This window comes from Anolis sagrei, chromosome 12 (assembly GCF_037176765.1).
Source record: "Anolis sagrei isolate rAnoSag1 chromosome 12, rAnoSag1.mat, whole genome shotgun sequence".
In the NCBI taxonomy this organism is placed as follows: domain Eukaryota; kingdom Metazoa; phylum Chordata; class Lepidosauria; order Squamata; family Dactyloidae; genus Anolis; species Anolis sagrei.
Genome location: NC_090032.1, coordinates 7,791,349 through 7,816,545, shown reverse-complemented (window position 1 = coordinate 7,816,545; position 25,197 = coordinate 7,791,349). Strand labels below are relative to the sequence as shown.

At 44.2% G+C, this 25,197-nt stretch overlaps 1 protein-coding gene across 2 annotated transcripts; it reads right to left on the bottom strand.

The window, feature by feature from the left end:
• Positions 1 to 551: 551 nt before the first annotated feature.
• On the bottom strand, positions 552 to 24,135 carry HCN3 (hyperpolarization activated cyclic nucleotide gated potassium channel 3). 2 transcript variants are annotated; one of them, XM_067472386.1, is made up of 9 exons: positions 23,687 to 23,723; positions 16,262 to 16,302; positions 12,626 to 13,055; positions 10,821 to 10,982; positions 10,263 to 10,481; positions 8,285 to 8,431; positions 7,945 to 8,185; positions 5,984 to 6,148; positions 552 to 2,445 (listed from the first exon to the last, which is right to left on the bottom strand). In XM_067472386.1, exons 3-9 carry the CDS (start codon positions 13,034 to 13,036, stop codon positions 1,349 to 1,351), a joined length of 2,442 nt encoding a protein of 813 aa, XP_067328487.1. In that variant the 5' UTR covers positions 13,037 to 13,055; positions 16,262 to 16,302; positions 23,687 to 23,723; the 3' UTR covers positions 552 to 1,348. The 2 variants fall into 2 exon arrangements, with proteins under 2 accessions (XP_067328487.1, XP_067328486.1); XM_067472385.1 differs by lacking the exon at positions 16,262 to 16,302 and having other exon boundaries at positions 23,687 to 24,135.
• Positions 24,136 to 25,197: the final 1,062 nt, after the last annotated feature.

Sequence of the window (25,197 nt, the reverse complement as noted above, 5' to 3'; positions counted from 1 at the left end):
AAAAAGTTAAATAGCCTCTGACTGTTTGTCTCTATCTGTTGTGTGTCTTGGCATTAAATGTTTGCCATATATGTGTACACTGTAATCCGCCCTGAGTCCCCTGCGGGGTGAGAAGGGAGGAAGATAAATACTGTAAATAAATAAATAAATAAATAAATAAATAAAAACTTCGTGGGATGCTGACGGCGGAAGTCTGCCTCCTTCATGACAATGCGCATTTGCACATGCGCTATTGACTTCATTTGGTTGGGATGTTTTAATCCACCCCTCTCACAGCCCCCATCTTGCACCCATTGACTATCATCTGTCCATTCAATTGAAGGAACGTCTGGGTGGAAAACACTTTTCCGACGACGATGAGATGAAAATCGAAGTGACGAACCGGCTGAAAAATGTGGAGGGAAACTTCTATAACACAGGCATCAAAAACTCATCCCACGGATGACAAAATGTATTGAACTGAATGGTGACTATGTGGAAAAATAATGTAATGCCTATGCTACAATCCATGTTCGTTTTATTAAAATATATTCATTCTTTGAAAAAAAAAATTAAAAATCTTGTAACCTTACTTTCCAGATAACCCTCGTATATATATCTTTTGGGGGATGAACAGATGCTCTCTTCCTTCTCCCATTGAACCAGGGTTTCTACTGTTACACACATTCACACAAGACATCTGGAGATGCATATTGCACAAATTCCGGATCAGAGAGAGAGAGAAATATCTCTAAACAATATTTCTCGTTCAAAATATTCCTAAAGGGGAAAGGGGAGATAGTGGGAGCACTTGTCCAGGAGTGTCCTCAAAGTCATTTGCTGGAAGTCATGGTGCACTTTGTCGCTGAACCACGGGCTCCTTTGATCACATTGATGGCAGCTTCTGGGTTGGGTTTTCAACAGAGGCTGTTCCAAAGGAGAAGGGTTCGACAGCAGCTCAATTTTCTAGGTTCCCTTTGGGAGATCTATCCCTTTGCCATTCCCTTCTTGTTGCCCTTTCACCAAAAGCAGGTTGCCCTGGGGGAACTCAGACGCATTCTTCGGAAGCAGAGGCTACTACCACACAAGGGCAGATTCCTCCCATCAGGATGATACAAGGGATGGTAGCGTGGCTCCCCTCCAGCCTTTGGAGGATGCATTTAATGCAGTGGGGTGGCTGGAAAGGAAGGGGCGTTCAGCGCTTTCTGTAGGGAAATGGCTTTTGCCCCTTTTCCACTGGAGACCCATTCCTCCCCCTTTCTGGGCCAGTGCTGCTCTATGTCTCAGTCCTCATTTCTGGCCTGTTTTTCCGACTGGTTGGCGTTTCTCCCTCCTACATGTGGAGCTGCAGGCCTGCCTGGCAGTGGCCTCACATGTTGGACGGGAGCTTAGGCTTCCCAATGTCTACATCAGGGCTGAATACCACAGAGCCCTTGCGGGATGGGGCAGTGGGATGTCGGGGAGTGGAAGCCGGGGATTGCGGGGTGCTGGCCCCACTCATGGAGCGGCTGGAACCCGAGGGCGCGGGCTGCGGTGGAACAGGAGTGCCGGAAGGAGGCCTGGCCAAGAGTCCTGGGACCGAAGGGGAGGAGCGGTGCGTCAGGTTCCCAGCGGACTTCCTGGCTGGCTGTGGGCAGCCCATGTCTGTCTGCTGCATGAGCCGGTTCGGCAAGGAGGGCTGGGAGGCCGAAAGCACCCGCGCATCTTGGGTGAGGCAGCCTACTGGAAGACCTTGCGTGCTCCGGTGCCTCACCAGCTGCTGGGGCTGCAAAAACAAGGAGATGTGGGATCCGGTGGCCCGAGAGAGGCTGTAATGGAGAGTCCGGCCAGGTGGGACTGAGGAGGTGCCAGTGGCCGTCTGCTGCAGCAGCGAAGTGGAGACCGAAGTGCCGCGGGACTTGGACAGCTGAGGCTGGCTGGCCCCTGGGACTGGGGGATCTCCCTTCTGGACCGGCCGAGGGATGGCCGCGCCCAAAGGGCCTCCCCTGGGCCCAGTGCTTTCCAAGGGCGACCCAGACTGGACCATGGGAGAGGACGGGGACCCAGCTGCCGGTGTCTGTAAATGGGACGGGGCCCCCGAGAGAGGAGAGCTGACCGAGGAAGGCCGGGAGCCACCGAGGCTTGGTTGGGAACGCCGGGGGTGGCGAGGGATGAGGACGGCGTCCGGCGAGAGAGGACTGGAGACAGAGGAAGGGGGCAGGAAGATGTGAGCCGCAAGGCTCTGCTGGTGCGTCAAGGCAATGGCCACATTGGTGGTGGCAGCGGCCGTCTGGAGTGGAGCGTGGACCAAGGGCTCCCAGATCACAGGCTTTCCACTGAGTTCTCGCCCTGTTATCACCGGTGGGAGGTCCTGGATGTTGTGGGCCGTGTCCTGGTCGTGCTTGACTATCTGCTGGATGATTTCATTGTTGATGGTGCTGGAGCTGTGCTCAGCACGCTTCCGCAACAGGATGGAGTTCTTCTTACCTGCAGGAAGGGGGAAAGAGAATTAAAAAGGAGACCTCGCACAGAAGAACAGAGGAGTCTGTGGGATTCTACAGAAACACAGGACTGGCTGTAAGTAACTACCGTATATACTCGAGTATAAGCCAACCCGAATATAAGCCGGGGCACCTAATTTTACCACAAAAACTGGGAAAATGTATTCACTCGAATACAAGCTGAGAGTGGGAAACGCAGCAGCTACTGGTCAAAATAAAACTAGATACCATTTCAAAATAAAACTAGATACCAATAAAATTATATTAATTGAGGTACCAGTAGTTAAATGTTTTTGAATATTTACATAAAACTGTAATGTAAGACTGTCCAGCTCTGCTGAAACCATTATTCTAGCCTTCTTCAATGTAAATGTGCTTACGTATCCTTCCAATAATAATAATAAAGAGAGCAAAATAATACATTTAATAACAATAACACTAATAATAATAATACTTTATTTGTACCCCGCTACCATCTCCCCAAGGGACTTGGTGCGGCTTACATGAGGCCGAGCCCAAATACAATACGGGCAATAATCAACAATACAAGCAATTAAAAAATAAAGACACAGACAATAAAAATATACAACCTTATCAATAAGACAACACACAATTAAAAACAGTGGGAAGGCCAAATGTAAAGTTAAAATTGGAAATAATGTTGGGACATGGATGAAAGGAAATAGTGGTGTTTGTGAAAGGGCATACAAGTAGATCTAGAGAAATGTAAAGTGCTTCGGAGGACAAAGTGCTATGGGATTATTATTCTGGGAAGGCACACTGGAACAGCCACGTCTTCAAGCTCCTCCTGAAGACTGCCAAAGTAGGAGCCTGTCTGATGTCGTTAGGGAGTGTGTTCCAGAGTCGAGGGGCCACCACCAAAAAGGCCCTCTCTCTCGTCCCCACCAATCGTGCCTGCGATGCTGGTGGGATCGAGAGCAGGGCCTCTCCGGATGATTGAAGGGATCGTGTGGGTTCATATATGGAGATGCGGTCACGCAGGTAGGCGGGTCCCAAACCGTTCAGGGCTTTGTAGGTAAGAACCTGCACCTTGAATTGGGTCCAGTAGATGAATGGCAGCCAGTGGAGCTCCTTGAACAATAATAAATAGAGTAAAATAATAAATGTAATAAAAACAATGAGTAAAATAATGTAAATGTAATAATATCAATAATAATAGAGTAAAATAATAAATGTAATAAAATAATAATAGAGTATTCAACAGAAAGGAAGAAACCATGAAAATGAATAAAATCTGGCTACAAGTATTAAAAAACTCAAAAATTACAGCAGCAAAACAACAGAGGGGAAACAAACATGAAATCACTCTCAACAAAAGATTTCCCCCAGGCGCTTCCAAGCCATTGAATGCTAATCAAGGTGATCAGCTGAAACATTAACAGCTAGCCCCAGCAAACAAAAGTCCTTTGTCTCACCCTGGTCAGTCCACAGATATATAAACCCATTTTCCCCAGTTCCAACAGACCTCATTACCTCTGAGGATGCTTGCCATAGATGCAGGCGAAACGTCAGGAGAAAAATTGCCTCCAGAACATGGCCATATAGCCCGGAAAAACCTACAACAACCCATGGATTCCGGCCATGAAAGCCTTCGACAATACAATAATAGAGTAATAATATAAATATAATAAAAATAATACTAATAACAGAGTAAAATAATAAATAACCTTGGCTCAAGTATAAGCCGAGGGGAGCTTTTTCAGCCTAAAAAGGGGGCTGAAAAATTAGGCTTATACTCGAGTATATACAGTAATTCCCAATAGGTAGTAACTGCTTTCTCAACTGTCATCCTGAGAGCAGGGAACTCTTCTGTTTATTTATTTATTATATTTCTATACCGTCCTTCTCAGCCTGAGGGCAACTCAGGGCAATTTACAAAATGGCACAATTTGATGCCACAATAATATAAAAACAGTTAAAAGCATATAACATACATAAAATTCCTCCACCACGGACATCCCACTGTTTCTGACTCAGTTGGCGTGGAATGATCTCATCCACTGCCTCTCCCTTAACCCTTTCCGATTCTTTTCTATGGCACACAGCAAACAGAGGAATTGATCAGCAACTGAACATACAAGAGAGGTTTGGGCAGAATTCACCATGAATTGCAGGTACTGAGATGTATCGTTTACCTGCAATCTAAGAGCACTCAACTCCACGAATGATGGACCTGGAACTAACTTGACACACAGAAGCCCCATGATCAACAAAAATACTGGAGGTCTTTGGAGGGACTGATAGGAGTTGTCATTCACTTACATCCAGAGCACACTATGAACCCTAGCAATGATGGATCTGGATCAAACTTGGCATGTCCAAATTTGAATATTGGTGGGTTTTGAGGGGAATTGGCCTGGACATTTTGGAGTTTAAGGTACTGGGATATATAGTTCACCTGCAATCAATGAGAACTCTGAACTCCACCACAGACAGAATTGGACCACACTTGGCACACAGAGACCCCATGACCAGCAAAAAATACTGGAAGTCTTTGGGGGAAATTCACCTTGATTTGGGAGAGCTGTAGTTCAGCTACATCCAAAGAGCACCATGAACCCAAAAACTGATAGATCTAGACCAAACTTGGCACACATACCTGATATGCTGAAATTTGATTACTGGAGGGCTTTGGGGGGGGGACGGACTGAGCTTTCTTTCTGGGAGTTGTAGTTCACACACAATCAAAGAAACTGTGACCACCACCCATGATGGACCTGTACCAAATTTGGCACACAGAACCCCCATGTAGCTCAAACTACTGGAGGAGTTTGAGGGGACTGACTCACCATGGTGGGAGTTGTAGTTCACCCTATAGCTAGAAAGCACACTGAACCCCACCGATGATGCATCTAGAGCAAATTTGCCCTTCATAACAAACTTTAAGGACTGATGGTGTTTCTCGGGGTTAACCTGGCATTATGTGAGTTGTAGTTTACTCACAACCTTATGCATTTTGTACCATTTTTAAAAATGACTTTTTCAAATAACCCGGGCAATGCCAGGTACCCAAGCTAGTATAGTGATAATAACAAAATACCAATCATAATCTCATTCAAAAATAGTGGCTTAATAGGAAAGGTGGAGAAGCCCAGGGAGCTGGATTGGGAACCCAAGAGGCTTGAGGCTGCCTTGCTCTCAGTAGCTAAGACTGAAACTTGTTTTGTTTTGCTGACAAGATACACTTTTATTTTGGCAGGAGTCTAAGACGGTTCGAAGACTGATGGAGAAATATGGACCTCAGATTGTCCAGTGATGTTAACTAAGCTCTTCCTACTGGGAGATCGGCAATGATGTTGGACTAATTTTTCATCTCATGCATTCTGTTGTGGCCTTATTCCCTTCAATTATGCATCTAATTACTTCCTAGTTATCACTATTTTCACCTATGCAACCCATACTATTTTCAGCCTGGTTCCAGTGGGTGAATTTGTGTGGCACCTGATGCCGCACTCTCTCAATGCCACATTTCCTTCCCCCTATTCCCTCACTCCATTCCTCACCTATACGGTCAAGTCGGTCCATGGCCACAGTTTCAAAAGCCCGGCGCATCATAGGGTACTCCTCCAAGACTTCATTGAAGTTGTCCACTGAAAGCGAATAGAGGCGGCAATAGGTGTCAGCACGCACACTGGCTGTGCGCCGGCCACGGGTCAAGAGGCAGATCTCTGTGGGAGCAAATGGAGAGAAGATTATCACAGTCTCTATTTTGGTAAGGCTCCGGAAGTCTGCTCTAAACACCACAAGCAACCAAAAGCTACTTTTGAATCATTTCCAATTTATGACAATACCAATTATGGGCAAGATTTGTTCAGAAAGACATTTTACTGGCTTCAATTCTTTCTGTAACTCGGCTAAGGGCTAAAACCCAGCACCTCAATCAGTGGCTGAGACAGGATAAGAAACTCCGTCCTAGGCACACAGAAGAGTGAACAACCTGGAAGACACTGAACAGGCTGCTCTGGCACCTCGAGATGCAGAGCAAACCTTAAGAAATGGGGCTACAAAGTGGAGTCCACAACATGCGAGTGCAAAGAAGAAACCACAGACCACCTACTACAATGCAATCTGAGCCCTGCCACATGCACAATGGAGGACCTTCTCACAGCAACACCAGAGGCGCTCCCAAGTGGCCAGCTTCTGGTCAAAGGACATTTAGCATAATGCCAAGTTTTTAAAACTTTGTTTGTGTTTTAAAATGCATTTTAACTGTACCCTCAACTCACTTCTGACATGATCAATAGATAGTACTAACTCAACTGGATTGTGATCCAAAATTGTGGAGGAAGAATGTTGACATGTTGACCATGATAATGAACAAAATCTGGTTACCAGTATTTTAAAAAACACCAGAACCAAGACAGTAAATAAAGAACAACATTCAGAAACCGGAGAACTCCAGACAGGAAACAATCAAGTGCCAGTTAACACCACCCAAAACAGAGGATACCTCCAGGCAACAAAGCCCAGGCTAAACTTTATGCAGATACCCTCACTGACTGACTTTGCAGCTTCATGGATACTTGATGCTATTCAAGCTCGCTAATTTCAACATTCACGCTTGCTTCAGTGGAAAAGGGTTCTTTCTCCAACCCTGGATATTCCACAGATATATATATATATACACACACATACACACACTCCACTTGCTTCATTGCCAACAGAACCTCTGAAGATGCCAGCCACAGATGCAGGTGAAATGTCAGGAGAGAATATTACTCGAACATGGACATACAGCCCAAAAACTCACAGCAACTCGATGTCGACATACTTTTAATGTTATGACTCACAGATTTAGATATCAGAACCATCTAAATCCTAGAAAATGAATTATGTCTTGATGAGAAAGGTGAATATTCTTTTGCTTAGCCATTTTGTATCTCCAGACATCTTGGAGTGTAAGATTGTCCATTAATTTTTTAAAAAGGGATTTAGGAAATTTGCCTTAGGTCTCTTTTGATTTTTTCCCCTCAGAAAGTCTGTGCCATTTTGGTGACATCACTCCATTCCAATCTCCCAGCAATATCATGTTTTCTTAAGAAATTTTGTTGATAAAAATTTTGATACAGCTACTGTAGGGCTGTAGACGCCAACGATCAGTGTTTTAATCCCCTGGAGTAGTAAACTTTATTTATGTTCCATCCTATCTCCCCGGGGGGACTCAGGGAGGATTCCAGACATAAAAGGCAAACATCCAATGCCCGAACACAACAACAATACACCTATAATAACAAAAATTGGCAACCCAACATATAAAAACAAATTATTATTACTATCTCCACTCCTACAAATTGCCCTGCAACATAGAACCCTATAAAGTGGTAAGGTGAATATCCTCCTCCTTTCTGAATTGGAGCTATGCAGATCTCCCTCCCTTTTCTGGACAGACTGCTGATGAAATCCATAAGGCCACACTGAAACCTTGAAATGCCACCCCAGTGTTCTTTCTGTTATCAAAACCTACCCCCAAAGTAGGAGCCATCGGAGAGCTTCATTTCCTTGGAGCCACGGGTGAGAATGCTGACCACGCCGTGTTGGATGAAGAACATCTTCTTGCCCACGGTGCCCTCTCGGATGATGAAGTCCCCCGGCTGGAAGACCTCAAAGCGCAGCTTGGTCAACATAGCCGTCACAAAGTTGGGATCCGCATTGGCGAAAAGGGGCATGTTGGCCACTAGGTTGCGGCAGTTGAAGTTGATTATCTCCTACAGGAATATGACAGGGAAGGGAATCAGTCAATATGAGTGGACAGTGTTTGTATGTGTGTATTTGTGGAAAGATTGGGCTCTTTCCCAGACTCGTACCTCTTTGAGGGGCTCACTCAACTCCCCCAGGATGTTCTCCTCATCAAACATCTTCCCTTGGTACCGGTGTTCATAGTACTCATGGATCCGTTGGCGAGTGTCTCCTGGCAATTTGTGGAAGGACATGTATTGCTCCACTTGTTTGTACTAGAAAGGGGGACAAAGAAGTAGCGATTAATGGTAAAGAGCTGGCGACTCAACAGTTAATAATAAGCCCATCTATATAAATAATAATGTCATGTTCGTTTGTGGGATTAACAGAACTCAAAAACCACTGAATTGACACCAGATTTGGACACAAGACACCTAACAACCCAATGTATGTCCTTCACTAAAAAAAAGATTTTGTCATTTGGGAGTTGTAGTTGCTGAGATTTATAGTTCACCTACAATCAAGGAGCATTCTGAACCCCACCAACGATGGAACTGAACCAAACTTGGCACACAGTTCTCCCATGACCAACAGAAAATACTGGAAGGGTTTGGTGGGCTGTGTCCTTTGGTTTTGGAGTTCACCTACATCCAGAGAGTACTGTGGACTCAAAAAAATGATGGATCTGGACCAAATTCTGCACAAATACTCAATATGACCAAATGTGAACACTGGTGGAGTTTGGGGAAAATAGAATATTGACATTTGGGAGTTGTAGTTGCTGGGATTTGTAGTTCACCTACAATCACAGAGCATTTTGAACCCCACCAACGATAGAATTGGGCCAAACCTCCCACACAGAACCCCCATGACCACCAGAGTGGGCCACAGCAACAACGCATGGCAGGGGACAGCTAGTACACAATAAATATACAACTAAGTGACACATAAAAGTGTGAATAGATCAATAGGTACTGCTTCTGTGGGAAGGTTATGGTGCTCCATGCTTTCATGCCAGCCACATGATATTGGTTTTAATTGTTTTTATAATGTCTGATTTTATGTTTATTGATGTTTGATATTGCTTGTTTTTGAATGCTTATTTTAACCTGTTTTGTTGGGCATGTCTCTTTGTAAGCTGCCCCAGGTCCCTTCGGGGAGATGGAGGCGGGGTATAAAAATAAAGTAGTAGTAGTAGTAGTTGTTATGGACAACACTGGCTCTTTGGCTTAGAAATTGAGAGGAACACTACCACGCAAAGTCAGGCACGAGTAGACTTAATATCAGGGGAAACCTTTACCTTTACTAAGTGACACATTTCTTATATTTAATTGCTTTAAAAAATGGTTTTGGTTATTATAAACCACCTGTGCAGGCAGAAACATTAGAAGGAAGACGTTACACAAATTAAATGAGGGTACGTTACACATTCCAGCCCAAGCAAATGTCCTCAAAGTGGCTCTCAACAAAGTTAAGTTGTTACAGCGTTAATATTTCTTTGAAACCAGGGTTAAAAACCAGGAAACAGTCTTTACCTCAAACTATAACTCTCTGGATTATTTAGGTTAAAAATAATAATGGAAATAATTAGGCTACGTTATACATTCTAGCCAAGCAAATGTCCTCAAAGTGGCTCTCAACAAAGTTATGTCATTACAGCATTAATATTTTTTGAAACCAGGGTTAAAAACCCAGGAAACAGTCTCCACCTCCAACTATAACACTCAGGATTCTTTAGGTTAATAAGGAGGAGGAGGAGGAGGAGGAGGCTATGTTATACATTCTAGCCCAAGGAAATGTCCTCAAAGTGGCTCTCACCACAAAGTTAAGTTGTTACAGCATTAATATTTCTTTGAAACCAGGGTTAAAAACCCAGGAAACAGTCTCCACCTCAAACTAGAATTCTCAGAATTCTTGATGATGATGATGATGATAATATAACATAACAATAACAAAAGCTTGTGGTCTAGCATGGCAATTCTTCCATTCTCATGTGCATAAAAACTGACACTGCTGCAGGCCTAACCAAAGCTGGATTTGCTTTGCTTAACAAGACAGTTGCTGCTCTGTGCTGAGAACTGGGCAACCCCATGGCTCCCCGCTCACCTTCTCTTGGTACTGCCGCCGAGAGGAGTCCAGTGATTGGATGAGCGCTGTGGCATGGCCAATGAACATGGCGTAGCAAGTGGCACCCACAATCATGCTCAGCATGGTCAGCCAGACATCAGTCATGCCCTCCGGTGCCTGCTGTCCATATCCAATGCACAGCATGTGGCTCATGGCCTTGAACAAGGCATGTGAGTACTGCTTTCCCCAAGAGTCATTCTATAGGGAGGAGAAAGAGCGGATTCAGCTCAAAACAGTCGTGTGAACAGAATATTCATGCATGTGTCTATGTCAAGTGACTCCTGACACAACAACAACAACAAAAAGTTATTGATAATGGTTAGAAATTATCTTCAGACAAGTGTTTTGGATTTCAGATCTTGGAATGGATTTATGTATGTATACATCATGAAGATGGGACACTAGCCCAAACACATTTATGTTTTATATATACGTTATATGCAATGAAAGCCATTTTATACACAATATTTGTAATAATGTTGATGCACACCAACCCATCGAGAAGCAAAAGCATCGCTCTCTCATCCGCACACTTACCACCATGTGATTGATGGAGACCCAGCAGTCCTCGGGGAAGTCCTGCAACATGGGCACCAGGAACTGCAAGCACCCATCCCAGTGGCACAACAGAAGCATCATTCCAATAAGGTTGAAGATTCGCACCACGGCACTGGCCAGGTCATAAGTCATGTGGAAAATCTGGATCAATGGAGTGCAAGGTGAGGTAGTTAGTGATAATAATAATACCACTAAATAAAATTATTATTATTATTATTATTATTATTATTAAAGAATACATTCAAAAGGTCAGAAAAATTCTCAAAAGCAAGCTCAATGGAGGCAATACTATCAAGGCCATAAACACCTGGGCCATACCTGCCATAAGATATACTGTTGGCATCATTAACTGGAAGTAGGCAGAACTGGACAATTTGGACAGAAAAACTAGAAAACTCATGACCATTCATAATTTATTACATCCTCGCAGTGATGTTGACCGGCTCTATCTACCTAGAAAGTCTGGTGGCAGAGGACTTTTACAAGTAAAACCAGCAGTCGAAGAAGAAAAACACGATGCCCTGGCAGAGTATGTCAAGGAAAGCCAAAAACCTGCTTTAACTGAAGTCAATAATCGGAAACTTCTCAAAGCACAGCAGACAAAGAGTCAGTACAAGAAAACTGCACTCCAAACCAGAGCTGACAGCTGGTACAACAAGGCATTGCATGGGAAGTTCCTTGAGAAGACTGAAGGAAAAGTTGACAAGGAGAAGACCTGGTTATGGCTTACGAATGGAACCCTGAAGAGCAAGCCATCATAACCAATAATAATAATGGACCATATCCTCAGCTGTTGCAAGAAAATTGCACAAACGGACTACAAACGAAGACACAATTCAGTGGCCCAGATGATTCGCTGGAACTTATGGCACAAGTACCACCTGCCAGCAGCAAAGAACTGGTGGGATCATAAACCTGTAAAGGTCGTGGAAAATGAACATGCAATAATACTGTGAGACTTTCGAATCCAGACTTTCGAATCCAGACTGACAAAGTTTTGGAACACAATACACCAGACATCATGATTGTGGAAAAGGAAAAAGTCTGGATTATTGATGTTGCCATACCAGGTGACAGTCACATTGAGGAAAAACAACTGGAAAAACTCAGCTGCTATCAAGACCTCAAAATCAAACTGCAAAGGCTCTGGCATAAACCAGTACAGGTGGTCCCAGTGGTCATTGGCGCACTGGGTGCCGTGGCAAAAGATCTCAGCCGGCATTTGGAAACAATAAATATCAACAAAATCACGATCTGTCAACTGCAAAAGGCCACCTTACTTGGATCTGCGCGCATCATTTGAAAATACATCACACAGTCCTAGATGCTTGGGAGTTGTAGTTTACCTTATAGCCAGAGAGCACACTGATGATGCATCTAGAGCATACTTGCCTAACATAACAAATTTTAAGTATTGAAGGAGTATTTTGAGGTTAACCTGGCATGATGGGAGTTTTAGTTCACCCACAACCTTATGCATTTTGTACAATTTTCAAATAACCCAGGCAATGATGGGTACCCAAGCTAGTCTATTATTAAAATCAATATTGGAGTCTGTGTGTCTACTTCTTTCTCTGAAAGTATCTAACATTCTGACCCAAAGAAAATGAATTAAAGGACATTTTTAAGGTTCAAAAAGTATTTATGCCATACGTCAGAAAATAACTAACATTAATTAAAATAGTTCCTTTCAAAATTGTACAGCCACTTTGAAGCCCTGGAATTACAATGGTAACTAATCACTTTTTAAAAGATTTCCAAGATGGGGCCGGTGCCAGACCCACCTCTTCCCACTGATGGATGTAACGGATGAGACGGGAGAGCCGGAGGAGACGTAGCAGGCTGAGGATCTTGGTGAAGCGGACGATGCGCAGGGCCCGCGCAGTCTTGTAGACATCGGAATCCACCTGGGTCTCCAGGTCTACAACAAGGAAGATGTAGTCCACCGGGATGGAGGAAACAAAGTCCACCAGGAACCAGGTCTTAAGATACTTCATCTTGATGGTGTGCGGATCCAAGATGATCTCAGTGTTGTCTTCCACCACAATGCCAGTACGGAAATTCAGGACCAGATCGGCCAGGAAGAAGGTGTCAGAGAGGACGTTAAAGACGATCCAAGGCGGGGTGTTCTCGTCTTTGAAAAAGGTGATACCGACTGGCAAGATGATCAAATTCCCCACCATCAGCAGCAACATGATCAAGTCCCAGTAGAACCTGCAAAAGAAGCAAAAGAGGAATGAATGTGAAAACCAGACTTAGATATATATTTTTTTATTTTTCAGGGAAACTGCAAAAGACATTTGTTTATCACAGCATAATGCATTTCCTCAACAATGTATCTTGCATTACCATGCTTTGTTTTCTGACTGGTCACTGGAGGGTTTGATTTGCAAAGTCTGATTTCTGAGGCACATATCTGAGGACATCCCATTGTGGGAGGAAAAACAGAGAATACGCATTCCCTTTGGTATTTACTTTAACACTCAGCTTCTTCCTACTTGTACTTTTTTAACCACTGTTCATTGCTTGTGTCTCTTTAAGAGGAAAAAAGCGAATAATAATAATAATAATAATAATAATAATAATAATTTTAAAAACCATATTTTGATTTTTTTAAAATTACTCTTTCCCAGGTAGGAAGAAATGTGAGATTTGGTCAACTCTTTAAAAATCAACTGGAAAAAAAAATCACCCCCATTTGCGACAGCTACATTTAGTAGGTATAATTATTCCCAGCATGGAGAGGACCATTGCATTGTCTCTAATTGCTATATAGGTGTCAAATATGAGGAGCCTCTTGGTGAAAAACAAAGATTTTTGAAAAAGGAAAAAAAAAGATAGGTGGCAATGTAATTCAGCAACACAAACAGAAAACGCACAGATTCAAAGCCGGACTTTGTGAGACGAGCCATTCAAAGTTCTGAACGTATACGCACAGATCTGTTCATTTCAATTTCTCCCACTTTCTGTCCCCCGCCCCACAAAAATCTCAACTTCTTTTCATTTTCACTATATATATATAAAATGTTGGTACCTAAAGTAAAAATCTGATTCATTCTTTGATTCATGATCTTTGTAGTAGGGAGAAAGGGTGCTTCCAGAAATCACTTTATCTACCATGGCTCAATGCTATGGAGTCATGACAGCTGTTGTTTTTCAAGGTCTTCACCTTCTCTGCTAAATCATGCTGTAAAAAGCAAAGATAAATGTTTCCCCTGACAGTAAGTCTAGTTGTGTCGGACTCTGGGGGGTGGTGCTCATCTCCATTTCTAAGCCAAAGAGCTGGTGTTGTCCATAGACGCCTCTAAGGTCATGTGGCCAACATGACTGCATGGAGCGCCGTTACCTTCCTGCTGGAGTGGTACCTATTGATCTACTCACATTTTCATGCTTTCAAACTGCTAGGTTAGCAGAAGCTGGGGCTAACAGCAGGCGCTCACCCCGCTCCCCAGATTAGAACCGCCAACCTTTCAATCAGCAAGTTCAGCAGCTCAGCGGTTTAACCCGCTGCGCCACCATGGAGCCTCACCAAATTACAACTCCCAGGATTCCAAAGCCTGACAATTAAAGTGGTATCAGTTGTATAATGTAGATACACCCTAGGTCAGTGCTATTCACAGGAGTCTTTAGAGAGTTTCTAAGAAAGTTGAAGTCAGTGGGTATAAATTTAGAGCTGAACCTTGGAGAAAATGATCTGATAGTCCTAATACATCAACTGGATTAAAAGTACCGGTCTAGGGCACTGTTCAACTACCATATTTCTTCAATTCCAAGATGCACTTCCCCCTTCATATAAACGTCTCTAAAAACTGGGTGTGCCTTAGAATCCCGGGTGCTTTTTTATACATACAGATAGAGCTGTTAAAAGGTAAAGGTAAAGGTTTCCCCTTGACATTAAGTCTAGTCGAGTCCAACTCTGGGAGGTTGGTCTCATTTCCATTTCTAAGCCGAAGAGCTGGCGTTGGCCGTGGTCACCTCCAAGGCCATGTAGCTGGTGTGACTGCATGGAGCGCTGTTACCTTCCCATGGAAGTGGTACCTATTGATCTACTCACATTTGCATGTTTTCAAACTGCTAGATTAGCAGAAGCTGGGGCTAACAGCAGGAGCTCACCCCGTCCCACAGATTTGAACCACCGACCTTCCAGTCAGCAAGTTCTGCATCTTAGCGGTTTAAACCACTGTGCCACCATGGCCCCTGATATAGAACTGTTATTGGTACTGAAATCAGTGTGTGTCTAATACTCGATGGTTTCTAAGAATCAAAGAAATACAGGTATTTTGAGAACAAAATAACAATACATTAACAGACGGCAGCGATCTATAAATGCAGCAATTCAAAAAACAATCCAATAAAGAGATGGGTGCAAATAAGAAACCAGGACAAGGGGGTATGATATAATAAAAGAGATGTGCAATCTATGCAAAATCCAACCAAATTGAGTAAAAAAGAAAGAAAGAAGAAACCAAATAAGCACATGAGGAGTCAACCTGGAAAAAAATCCTAGAGAGAGTTCTGAGACTGGCTGAGATCCCATTCCAGGGCTGCATAGAGTAAGGGCTCATCCAGACTGGCCTGATATATTATATTTTTTAGGCCCGCAATTAGGACTTCTGCTTCCAAGATCCAAAGACTGTACAGATAATTCCAGGACCTTTAGGGCTTTCCCCCCTCCTTTCCCAAGTCCTTTTGTTCCTATTATAGAAACAGAATCATTGAGTTGGAAGAGACCTCATGGGCCATCAAATCCAACCCCCTGCAAAGAAGCAAGAAAATTGCATTCAAAGCACCCCCGACAGATGGCCATCCAGCCTCTGTTTCAAAGCCTCCAAAGAAGAAGCCTCCACTATCAGAGGTATGGATTTTTAAAAAATAAAATACTTTCTGGTTGAACTTCTGTTCCCTTTACCCTGCTTCTGTATATAATGATATATATCCTCTCTCCTTCCACTATTTTGGAAAATTGTTCTGTTGGGAAGGAGAGCAGTGGTGGAAAGAAGAAAACGGGGTAAGGGATTGAGATTGTGAGAAGTCCCTGTTCAATTTAAGATGCCAGAAGAGTCTCTTGTGTGCGTTTAGTGTGGACATACAGGGTGATCTCAATCAGTGCAACAACTAATGAGATCATGCATTTTAATTTTATTTTTTGGAAAAAGTGCTAGGAAGCAGAGAAAGCAACATGAAAGATAGCTGGTTGCATAAGTCCTTCTTGCCAGTCTGAACGAGCCCTTCAATATCTGCATGCAGAGCAATGCATGCACATCCATGCGCATCCCATGCACAAAATGCAACACAACCCATGGGCCGTGCGCAATGGCACCCATGCGCAATTGGCACTCCATGCGCCACTCCACTTCGGGAACCTGGAGCTGAGTGCCGCACTTCCAAACATATCCATTCGCTTCTGGAGGGGGACTTACGCCTGCGTAAGATACCAACACGATCCCGGCCTTTATTTAGTCTGGAGGAAAGATGGTTAAGAGGTGCTGTGAACGCCCATTTGAGATACCTTATACCTGTTAGAACAGTGTTTCTCAACCTCCTGAATGCCGCAACCCCTTAATACAGTTCCTCATGTTGTGGTGACCCCAACCATAACATTATTTTCGTTGCTATTTCATAACTGTAATTTTGCTACTATTATGAATCACAATGTAAATATCTGATATGCAGGATGCATTTTCATTCACTGGACCAAATTTGGCACAAATACGCAATACACCCAGATTTGAATACTGGAAAGGTTGGGAGAGGATTGATTTTGTCATTCGGATGGGATTGCGGAGATCTATAGTTAACCTAGAATCAAAGAGCATTCTGAACTCCGCCAATGATGGAACTGAACCAGACTTGGCACACAGATCTCCCATTGACCTTGAGTGTTGGAGTTGCAGTTCACCTCCATCCAGAGAGCACTGTGGGCTCAAACAATGATGGATCTGGATCAAATCCATCATAGTTTGATACTCAATATGCCCAAATGTGAACACTGGTGAAGTTTGGGGGAAACAGACCTTGACATTTGGGAGTTGTAGTTGCTAGGATTTATAGTTCATCTACACTCAAAGAGTATTCCAAACCCTACCAAGGATAAAATTGGGCCAAACGTCCCACACAGAACCCCCATGGCCAACAGAAAATACTGTGTTTTCTGATGGTCATTGGCAACCCCTCTGACACCCGCTCATGACCCCCCCCCAGGGGTCCCAATCCTTAGGTTGAGAAACCCTGTGTTAGAGTGATTATTAAATATAGAGGGTAGGATCTGGACTGAGAGATTGAAAAAAAAAGTTTGGAGACAACTGGTTAGTCAATAGAAAGTTTGGAGACAGCTGGTTAGTCAATAGAAGCTGGTTAGTCAATAGAAAGGTACTCCGCCTTCACTACTCCAATTCATGTTTCCTACACTATTCCCCAGCTCTCAGTGTTTCAGTCAAATGCTTTCCCTTTCTTTTAAAACCCTTAACTGTTATCTCCTTTGAGTCACAGGCATTGGGCATGATTAAAAACCAAGATAATCCAAGAAACAGAATAACCCTATCCTGTAAGGGAGGGGAGAAAACCGCTTGGCCAGTTACAAAACTGAGAGAAGGTCTGTGATTGTCACCAAAATTTATCTCAAAAGAACTTTCCTTGTGAATGGCATCGCAATCCATTTGCGAGTTGCTTGTTTAGTCCTGGGGTGGGTCAGAGCTCAAAGAATTAATACACAGCAAAGCTGTTTGTTTATTGACTCAAGATCGTTATGCGATCAACAATGCTTAATCGTATTTTACATCTGAACCTAAAGAGAAGGTCAAAAGCCAGTGCAGCATAACATGCCATCTGTCAGGGATCAATGTACGAGTCCTAAAGGGAAAAAAAAGAAAAGTCAGAGGCATACAGAGCATTAGGAGCAAAGGTTTCCAAGAGACAGGCCAAACGGTTCCTTCTCAAAACTTTCTTTGCCTTAGTCTTCTCCCGAAAGGAAAACAGTGCTGAAATTAGAGATAACAAGAGTAGATGATGCAGTAGGTGTTGTACTCCAAAGCTGGGAAGCACCTCAGCAGTTAATACACACACCAATCCAAGGTAAAATAGTAATAAGTTTATTGACCAATATATAAAAAGCAATTCAGCAAAACAACATCACAAACCAAAGTCCAAAAATCAGAGATAATCCACAAAAAACAAGGTAAATGAGCAGCATCCAAAATCCATGAATACAAGAGCCGAATAAATCCTAAACATGAAATTCAGGACAGTCCTCAACACTTGGAAACATGAAACAGGAACAAACAGGAAAACATGAACATGGCACTAGAAATTCCCTTGACTTGACTTCTATCTTCAATCTTCAACGGTTGCTTCCACTGACTAAAGGTTCAGTTGGCCTAGCTAATATAGAGAGAAAAGTGTGTCTTTTCCCTTGGGAAACTGATACAGACTTCCTTGCTAACAAGCAACTTGACCTTGGGAGTTTTTCATGTGAAAGTCTATGTTGACGAAACATAAATCTTCCATCTAATTGCTCATTAGTCTGACCACCTGGACTTTCACTATCATCCTCTTCTGTTGGAATGTGGCCTTCAGACAGAGACTGCTCATTTTCAGTCTCAAAAATGCTCCTGCTGACTTTCCTGCAGACCCAGAATCCCCTGTGTCAACAGGCTGACTAAAAGGCCCAGAATCCCTTGTGTCAACTGGTTGACTAACAGGCTCAGAAATCCCAGAAAGATCAGGTGCAGACACAATCAAAGGCTGAACTACAACAGTAGGGGAAATGCAGCATACAAAACGTAAAGAGGCAGTAAATAAATATCTGGCTATTTTAAATGAATTAAAGTCTCTAGCGAAGATGAACAAAGTATATCCAAAGGTATTAAAAGAACTGGAAGACGTAATATTTGGTGTGATGCAACACTACAGCCCTGTGAGGTAGGTTTAGACCAGTGCTTCTCAACCTCTGGATCCCCAGGTGTTTTGGCCAACAACTCCCAGAAATCCCAACTTACCAGCTGTTAGGATTTCTGGGGGTTGAAGGCCAAAACATCTGGGGACCCACAGGTTGGTAAGCACTGGTTTAGATGGAATAAAAATTATTCGGTAAGTCTGGAACCTGGATCACCTTGCTTTAAAATTCAACACCGAAACCGCCACTCCACACCAATTCTCCATATTCACCACGTTGTGATGAATGCATCTTTTCTTCTCCAAGGTGCCGCCATACCAAGGAATCAATGATACAATTGCCTCTGGTTAATTGTATCATTGATATTCAAATGGTTTCCTTAAACTAGGGGTCCTCAAACTTTTTAAACAAAGGGCCAGGTCACAGTCCCTCAAACTGTTGGAGGGCTGGATTATAATTTGAAAAAAAAAACATGAATGAATTCCTATGCACAGTGCACATAGCTTATTTGTAGTGCAAAAAAAAACCCACTTTAAAACAGTACAATAATTAAAATGAAGAACAATTTTAACAAATATAAACTCATTTCAAAGGGGGCGTGTGGGCCTACTTTTGGCTGATGAGATAGGATTGTTGTTGTTGTTGTGTGCTTTCAAGTAGTTTCAGACGTAGGTTGACCCTGAGCGAGGGCTGGGTAAATGACCTTGGAGGGCCGTATCCGGGGGCCTTAGTCTGAGGATCCCTGCCTTAAACAGTTTGTATGGTGCCAAGACTTTGACTCTAAGCTTCCTGCTCAATCAGATAGTCATAGAATCATAGCATTTGGGAGGGGGGGGGGGGCTTCATGAGTCACTGAGTCTGACCCCTTGCTCAATGCAGGCAATCCAACTAAACAGTCCCAATCCTTCAACCACCTCTCTAGGCAGAACAGAAATATATGTACAGTTGCTCCTAATATGCTTGTAGTTCATGTACTTTTAAAAACAAATCAGGGAACCTCTTTACAAAATTAGAAACTCTCCTGTGCAAATTCAGATCTTCATCCTCATGGAGATAAAGGCAGCATATGTTGCTCAGGAAGTGAACTGCAATGGAAACCTCCAGCTATTTGAGATACAAGAGCAGCAACAAACCCACGAGAAAGTGTGCCATGTTGAATATGTCCCCAGATTTGTTATGCCAACACAAGATGGCCATTCATTCTGGTTGAAAATCTGCTGAGATTTTGTTTGACAATTTCTCTCTTTAAAATAAAAACAACATTCACTTGGTTGCTGTGAGTTTTCCGGGCTGTAGGGCCATGTTCCAGAGACATTCTCTCCTGATGTTTTGCCCACATGTGTGGAATGTCCTGGGTGAGAGAAATAACTCTTAAGTTTGAGGCAGGTGTGAATGTTGCAATTGGCCAGCTTGATTAGCATTGAATAGCCTTGCAGCTTCAAAGCCTGTGGGCAAAATGTCAGGAGATAATGCCTCTGGGACATGGCCAGACACCCCGGAGAACTCACAGCAACCCAGTGATTCCGGCCATGAAAGCTTTTGACAACACACACTGAATGCTCACTTTCTAAATCTTATACTTTGTGAGCCAGATTCCAAAGCACTTAAAAATGTGTTTGCCTTCTTTCTTCCTCGGTTGCCATAGCCTCTTGGTCAAATGAGCATCCCAGAACCAGAATGCATTCACACTTTGGTCATAACAGAGCAAGATGGAAGCTGGAAAAGGGTTGTAGGGTTGTCCTATTTATTTATTGCGGGCATTTCTACCCCGCCCTTCTCACCCTCTAGGGGGGACTCAGGGCGGCTTACATCCGGCACAATTCAATGCCAACAATTACAATAAAATGCAATAACAATAACACAATAGTTAAAAACATACAATTAATACATAATCAACTAAAACTGCTCTATAGCCCACGTTCATTGAGTTCTAAAATCCGTCAATCCATTTAGCATTACCATAGTCCTTTCCAACTCTAGTCATCATTACCTTTTTGATCTGCCAGATTACCCAAATGCCTGGTCCCATATCCATGTCTTCAGCTTCCTTCTAAAGTAGAGGAGGGATGTTGATGACCTGATTTCCCCGGGGAGTGAATTCCACAGGCGAGGGGCCACCACTGAGAAGGCCCTGTCCCTCGTCCCCACCAGTCTCACTTGTGATAAAGGTGGGGCCGAGAGCAGGGCCTCCCCAGAAGATCTTAAACTCCGTGGTGGGACATAGAAGGAGATACGTTCCCAGGACAAAGACAACTATGAACATTGGGGGCGGGGAGCTTCAGTCTCCTCATTCATCTGGTTACTGATAGCAGATTTTGAACCAAGATCTTGGGCAAAAGGGGAGGAAGTCTTCTCAATCACCTTCTGCCTTTTGGAAGAGAAGATCGTAAGGCAGTGGTTCTCAACCTGTGGGTTCCCAAGTGTTTTGGCTTGCAACTCCCAGAAATCCCAGCCAGTTTACCAGCTGTTAGGATTTCTGGGAGTTGAAGGCCAAAACTTCTAGGAACCCACAGGTTGAGAACCATTGTCCTAAGGACTGTCTCATCCCTGGTGGGATGCTTCTGCTGAACACATCCCTGTTGCCATCTTCCTCTCAACTCCATTGCTGTCCTTCTTGGGTTGGGCCTCTGCACCCTTCAATGGGAGGGGGAGTCCACCGTCTGTTCTTGCAATCTCCCAATCTGATTGGTCCCTGCCCTGGGGCAACCTCCAAAGCAGCAAAAGGAACAGACTGCACTGGCAGGCCTGGAAGCACTTAAATCTCACAGCAGACGGCATTCAGGACCAAAGACAGCGCCAGAAACCCAGAGGCTCAGCAGAGGGAGGATGCGAGTGGAGTTGAGAGGAAGGCAGTGGTTGAAGCATTGTTCACCCACAAATTGAGAGAGATACTATCGAGAGATAGGTAAATATGGTGGTCTTAACAGTAAGAGGGGAAAGGAGACCAGGAAATCCAAGTGTAAAATCACCTTAATACATCACCTAAAAATCACTGTCTCTCCAAGGCCCTTCAAAAGAATAAAGAAGAAAATCACCGCTTACTAACAGATTATAAGACATAAATAGAGGATGATTAATGGATAGATGACAGAAGGAAAGATGGTAGGTAGGTAGGTAGGTAGATAGGTAGATACTGTAGACAGGTAAACAGGGTGATCTTAAGAATAAGAGGCGCTAGCAAGTTAAAGCAGAATGAAGACCAGGAAATACAAGTGTAAAATCTCTTAAACACATCACCCTAGAATTCATTGCCTCTCCAAGGCCCTTTGACTTAAACATTTGAGAGAAAGAGAAAAAGATAATAGTGAAGATAAATAGATAGATGATGGTAATGATAGATAGGTAAGAGAGAGAGAGATGATGACAGATGACAGGTAGGTAGGTAGGTAGGTAGGTGAAGATAGCTATAAATACATAAATAGATGATGCTGACATACGTATAGAGAGGATGATAACAGACATAGAGATAATAGAAATAGAAATAAAGAGAATAGATAAATAGAGATATGATAATAGATAGATATAGCTATAGAGAGATGATAATATAGATACATAGATGCTGATTGCGAACAGATATAGATATGTGTACTGTATAGAGAGGATAAGAGATGAAAACAGACAAATGTACAAAGATGACAATAGCTATATAGAGAAATGATAATAGATATTGCTATAGAGAAAGATGATAATAGATATAGACATATGGATAGATTACTGATAGAAGGCAATAGATATAAACATATGTATAGAGAGGGTGATTACAAATAGATTTAGAAAGATATAGATATGAGAATAGATAGATATATCTATAGAGAGTGATGATAATAGACAGACATGGATAGATTACGGATAGCATGTGGACAATTTCAACAGAAAGGAGGAAACCACAAAAATGAGCAAAATTTGGCTGCCTGTATTAAAAAACTCTAAAATTACAACAGAGAGGAAACAATCAGGGACAGCTAATCACCTCTCAAGAAAAGATTCCCCCAGGCACTAACAAGCCACACCAAAAAACTGCCAGGCCATGAAATGCTAATCTGTTGAAACACCAGAACACCACCAAGAAAATCCAACAAATGCTACGTTCAGCAAAGGACAAGAGGGATCCTCTCACTTCTGCAGGAGTCTACCGTGTACCATGCAGCTGTGGACAAGTCTACAGAGGGACCACCAAACACAGCATTGCCCAAATACGAATCAAGGAATATGAAAGACACTGCAGACTACTTCAACCAGAGAAGTCAGCCATAGCAGAGCACCTGATGAACCAACCTGGACACAGCATATTATCTGAGAACACAGAAATGCTGGACCACTCTCACAACCACTATGTCAGGCTACACAGAGAAGCCATTGAAATCCACAACCATGTGGACAATTTCAACAGAAAGGAGGAAACCACGAAAATTAACAAGATCTGGCTACCAGTATTAAAAAACTCTAAAATTACAACAGCAAAACAGCAGAGAGGAAACAACCAGGCACATCTTAACACCTCTCAACAGGGGATTTTCCCAGGCTCAGGCAGGCCTTCAAATGCTAATGAAGGTGGTCAGTTGAAACATTCACACCTACTCCAGCAGGGAAGAGCTCCTTGCCCCACCCCAGCCATTCCACAGATATATAAACCCATTGTCCTAATTCCAACATGACTGACTAGATTAGGGATGGAATAGGTAGAGAGAGATGGATAGAGAAGGCCTAGGCAAACTTGGGCCTGCCCTCCAGGGGGGTTGGACTTCCACTCCCACCATTCCTAACAGCCTCACAGCCTCAGGCCCTTTCCTTTCCCCCCTCAGCCGCTTAAGCGGCTGAGGGGGGAAAGGAAGGGGCCTGAGGCTGTGAGGCTGTTAGGAATGGTGGGAGTGGAAGCCCACCCCCCTGGAGGGAGGCCCCAGCGTGTCCCTGGCTGGTCGAGGCCTTCCTTCCTTCCCCTTCTCGGGGGACGCACCGGAAGTCGCTGTAGGGGTGGATGATCCAGGTGCCGGCGGACTTGACGCGCTGCTGCTCGATCTCGACGGCCTTGTGGCTCCCGAACATGCGGAGGGAGAACTTGTTGACGGCGGGCTGGAGCAGGGCCCCGAGCTGGCGCTGGACGAAGGTGCCCCCGGGCGGGAGGGGCTCGGCGGCGGCGGCGGCGGCCGAGGCCAGGTCGGCGGCCACGATCTGCTCGGCCACGCTGGCCCCGCCGCCGCCGCCTTCGCTGGCCCGCCCCGGGGCCTCGCCGTCCACAGCCGCCTTCCCGCTGAGGGGCTCCATGGCGGCGGCAGTGGCGGAGGCGGAGGTCTCCCTCTTCTTCCTCGTCAGGAGGAGGCCCTCATCCCCCTCAGAGCCGCGTCGTGGGCAGGGCAGGTTGCCCCGCGCGCGCCGCCTCACGCGGGGCCGCGCATGCGCTCAGAGGCAACCGGCGCGAGGCGGGAAGTGGGGGGGGGGGGGAGCCAGTGCATGAACGTGCGTCTGCGCATGCGTGGAGGACCCGGGAAACAATTCAGCCAGGGAGCGCCACCTAGCGGCTGATGCAGGATCCACACCACCCCTATCTCTCTCTCTCTCTCTCTCTGTGTCTCTCACTCTCTCTCTGTCTCTCTCTCTCTCTCTCTCTCTCTTTATCTCTCTCTCTCTTTATCTCTTTCTCTCTCTCTCTCTATCTCTGTATCTCTCTCTCTCTTTCTATCTCTCTCTCTATCTCTCTCTCTCTATCTCTATTTCTCTCTCTCTCTATCTCTCTCTCTATCTCTCTCTCTGTCTCTATCTCTCTCTCTATCTCTTTCTATCTCTCTCTTTCTCTCTCTCTCTATCTCTGTCTTTCTCTCTCTCTCTCTCTCTCTCTCTCTCTCTCTCTCTGGCTCTCTCTCTCTCTTTATCTCTCTCTCTCTCTATCTATCTATCTCTCTCTCTGTCTCTCTCTCTCTCTTTATCTCTCTCTCTCTCTCTCTCTCTATCTATCTATCGGGGGCCCCTGATGGCACAGTGGGTTAAAGCACTGAGCTGCTGAGCTTGTTGACCAAACGGTCGCAGGTTCGATTCCAGGGAGCGGTGTGTCAGCCCTAGCTCGAAAACACGCAAATGTGGGTAGATCAATAGGTACTGCTCCGGCAGGAAGGTAACGGCGCTCCATTCAGTCATGCCGGCCACATGACCTTGGAGGTGTCTATGGACAAAGCTGGCTCTTCAGCTTAGGAATGGAGATGAACAACACCCCCAGAGTCAGACATGACTGGACTTAATGTCAGGGGACAACCTTTACCTACCTTTACTATCTATCTATCTATCTATCTATCTATCATAGAATCATAGAATCAGAGAGTTGGAAGAGACCTCATGGGCCATCCAGTCCAACCCCCTGCCAAGAAGCAGGAATATTGCATTCAAATCACCCCTGACAGATGGCCATCCAGCCTCTGTTTAAAAGCTTCCAAAGAAGGAGCCTCCACCACACTCCGGGGCAGAGAGTTCCACTGC

Excerpts from the sequence above, each read along its gene's own strand:
- HCN3 (XM_067472385.1), bottom strand. The coding sequence starts at position 23,994 with ATGGAGCCCCTCAGCGGGAAGGCGGCTGTGGACGGCGAGGCCCCGGGG. Across the intron at positions 13,056-23,686 it reads CACCCCTACAGCGACTTCCG|GTTCTACTGGGACTTGATCA; the intron begins GTGCGTCCCCCG and ends CTTCTTTTGCAG. Across the intron at positions 2,446-5,983 it reads GGACCGACTTGACCGTATAG|GTAAGAAGAACTCCATCCTG; the intron begins GTGAGGAATGGA and ends CCCTTCCTGCAG.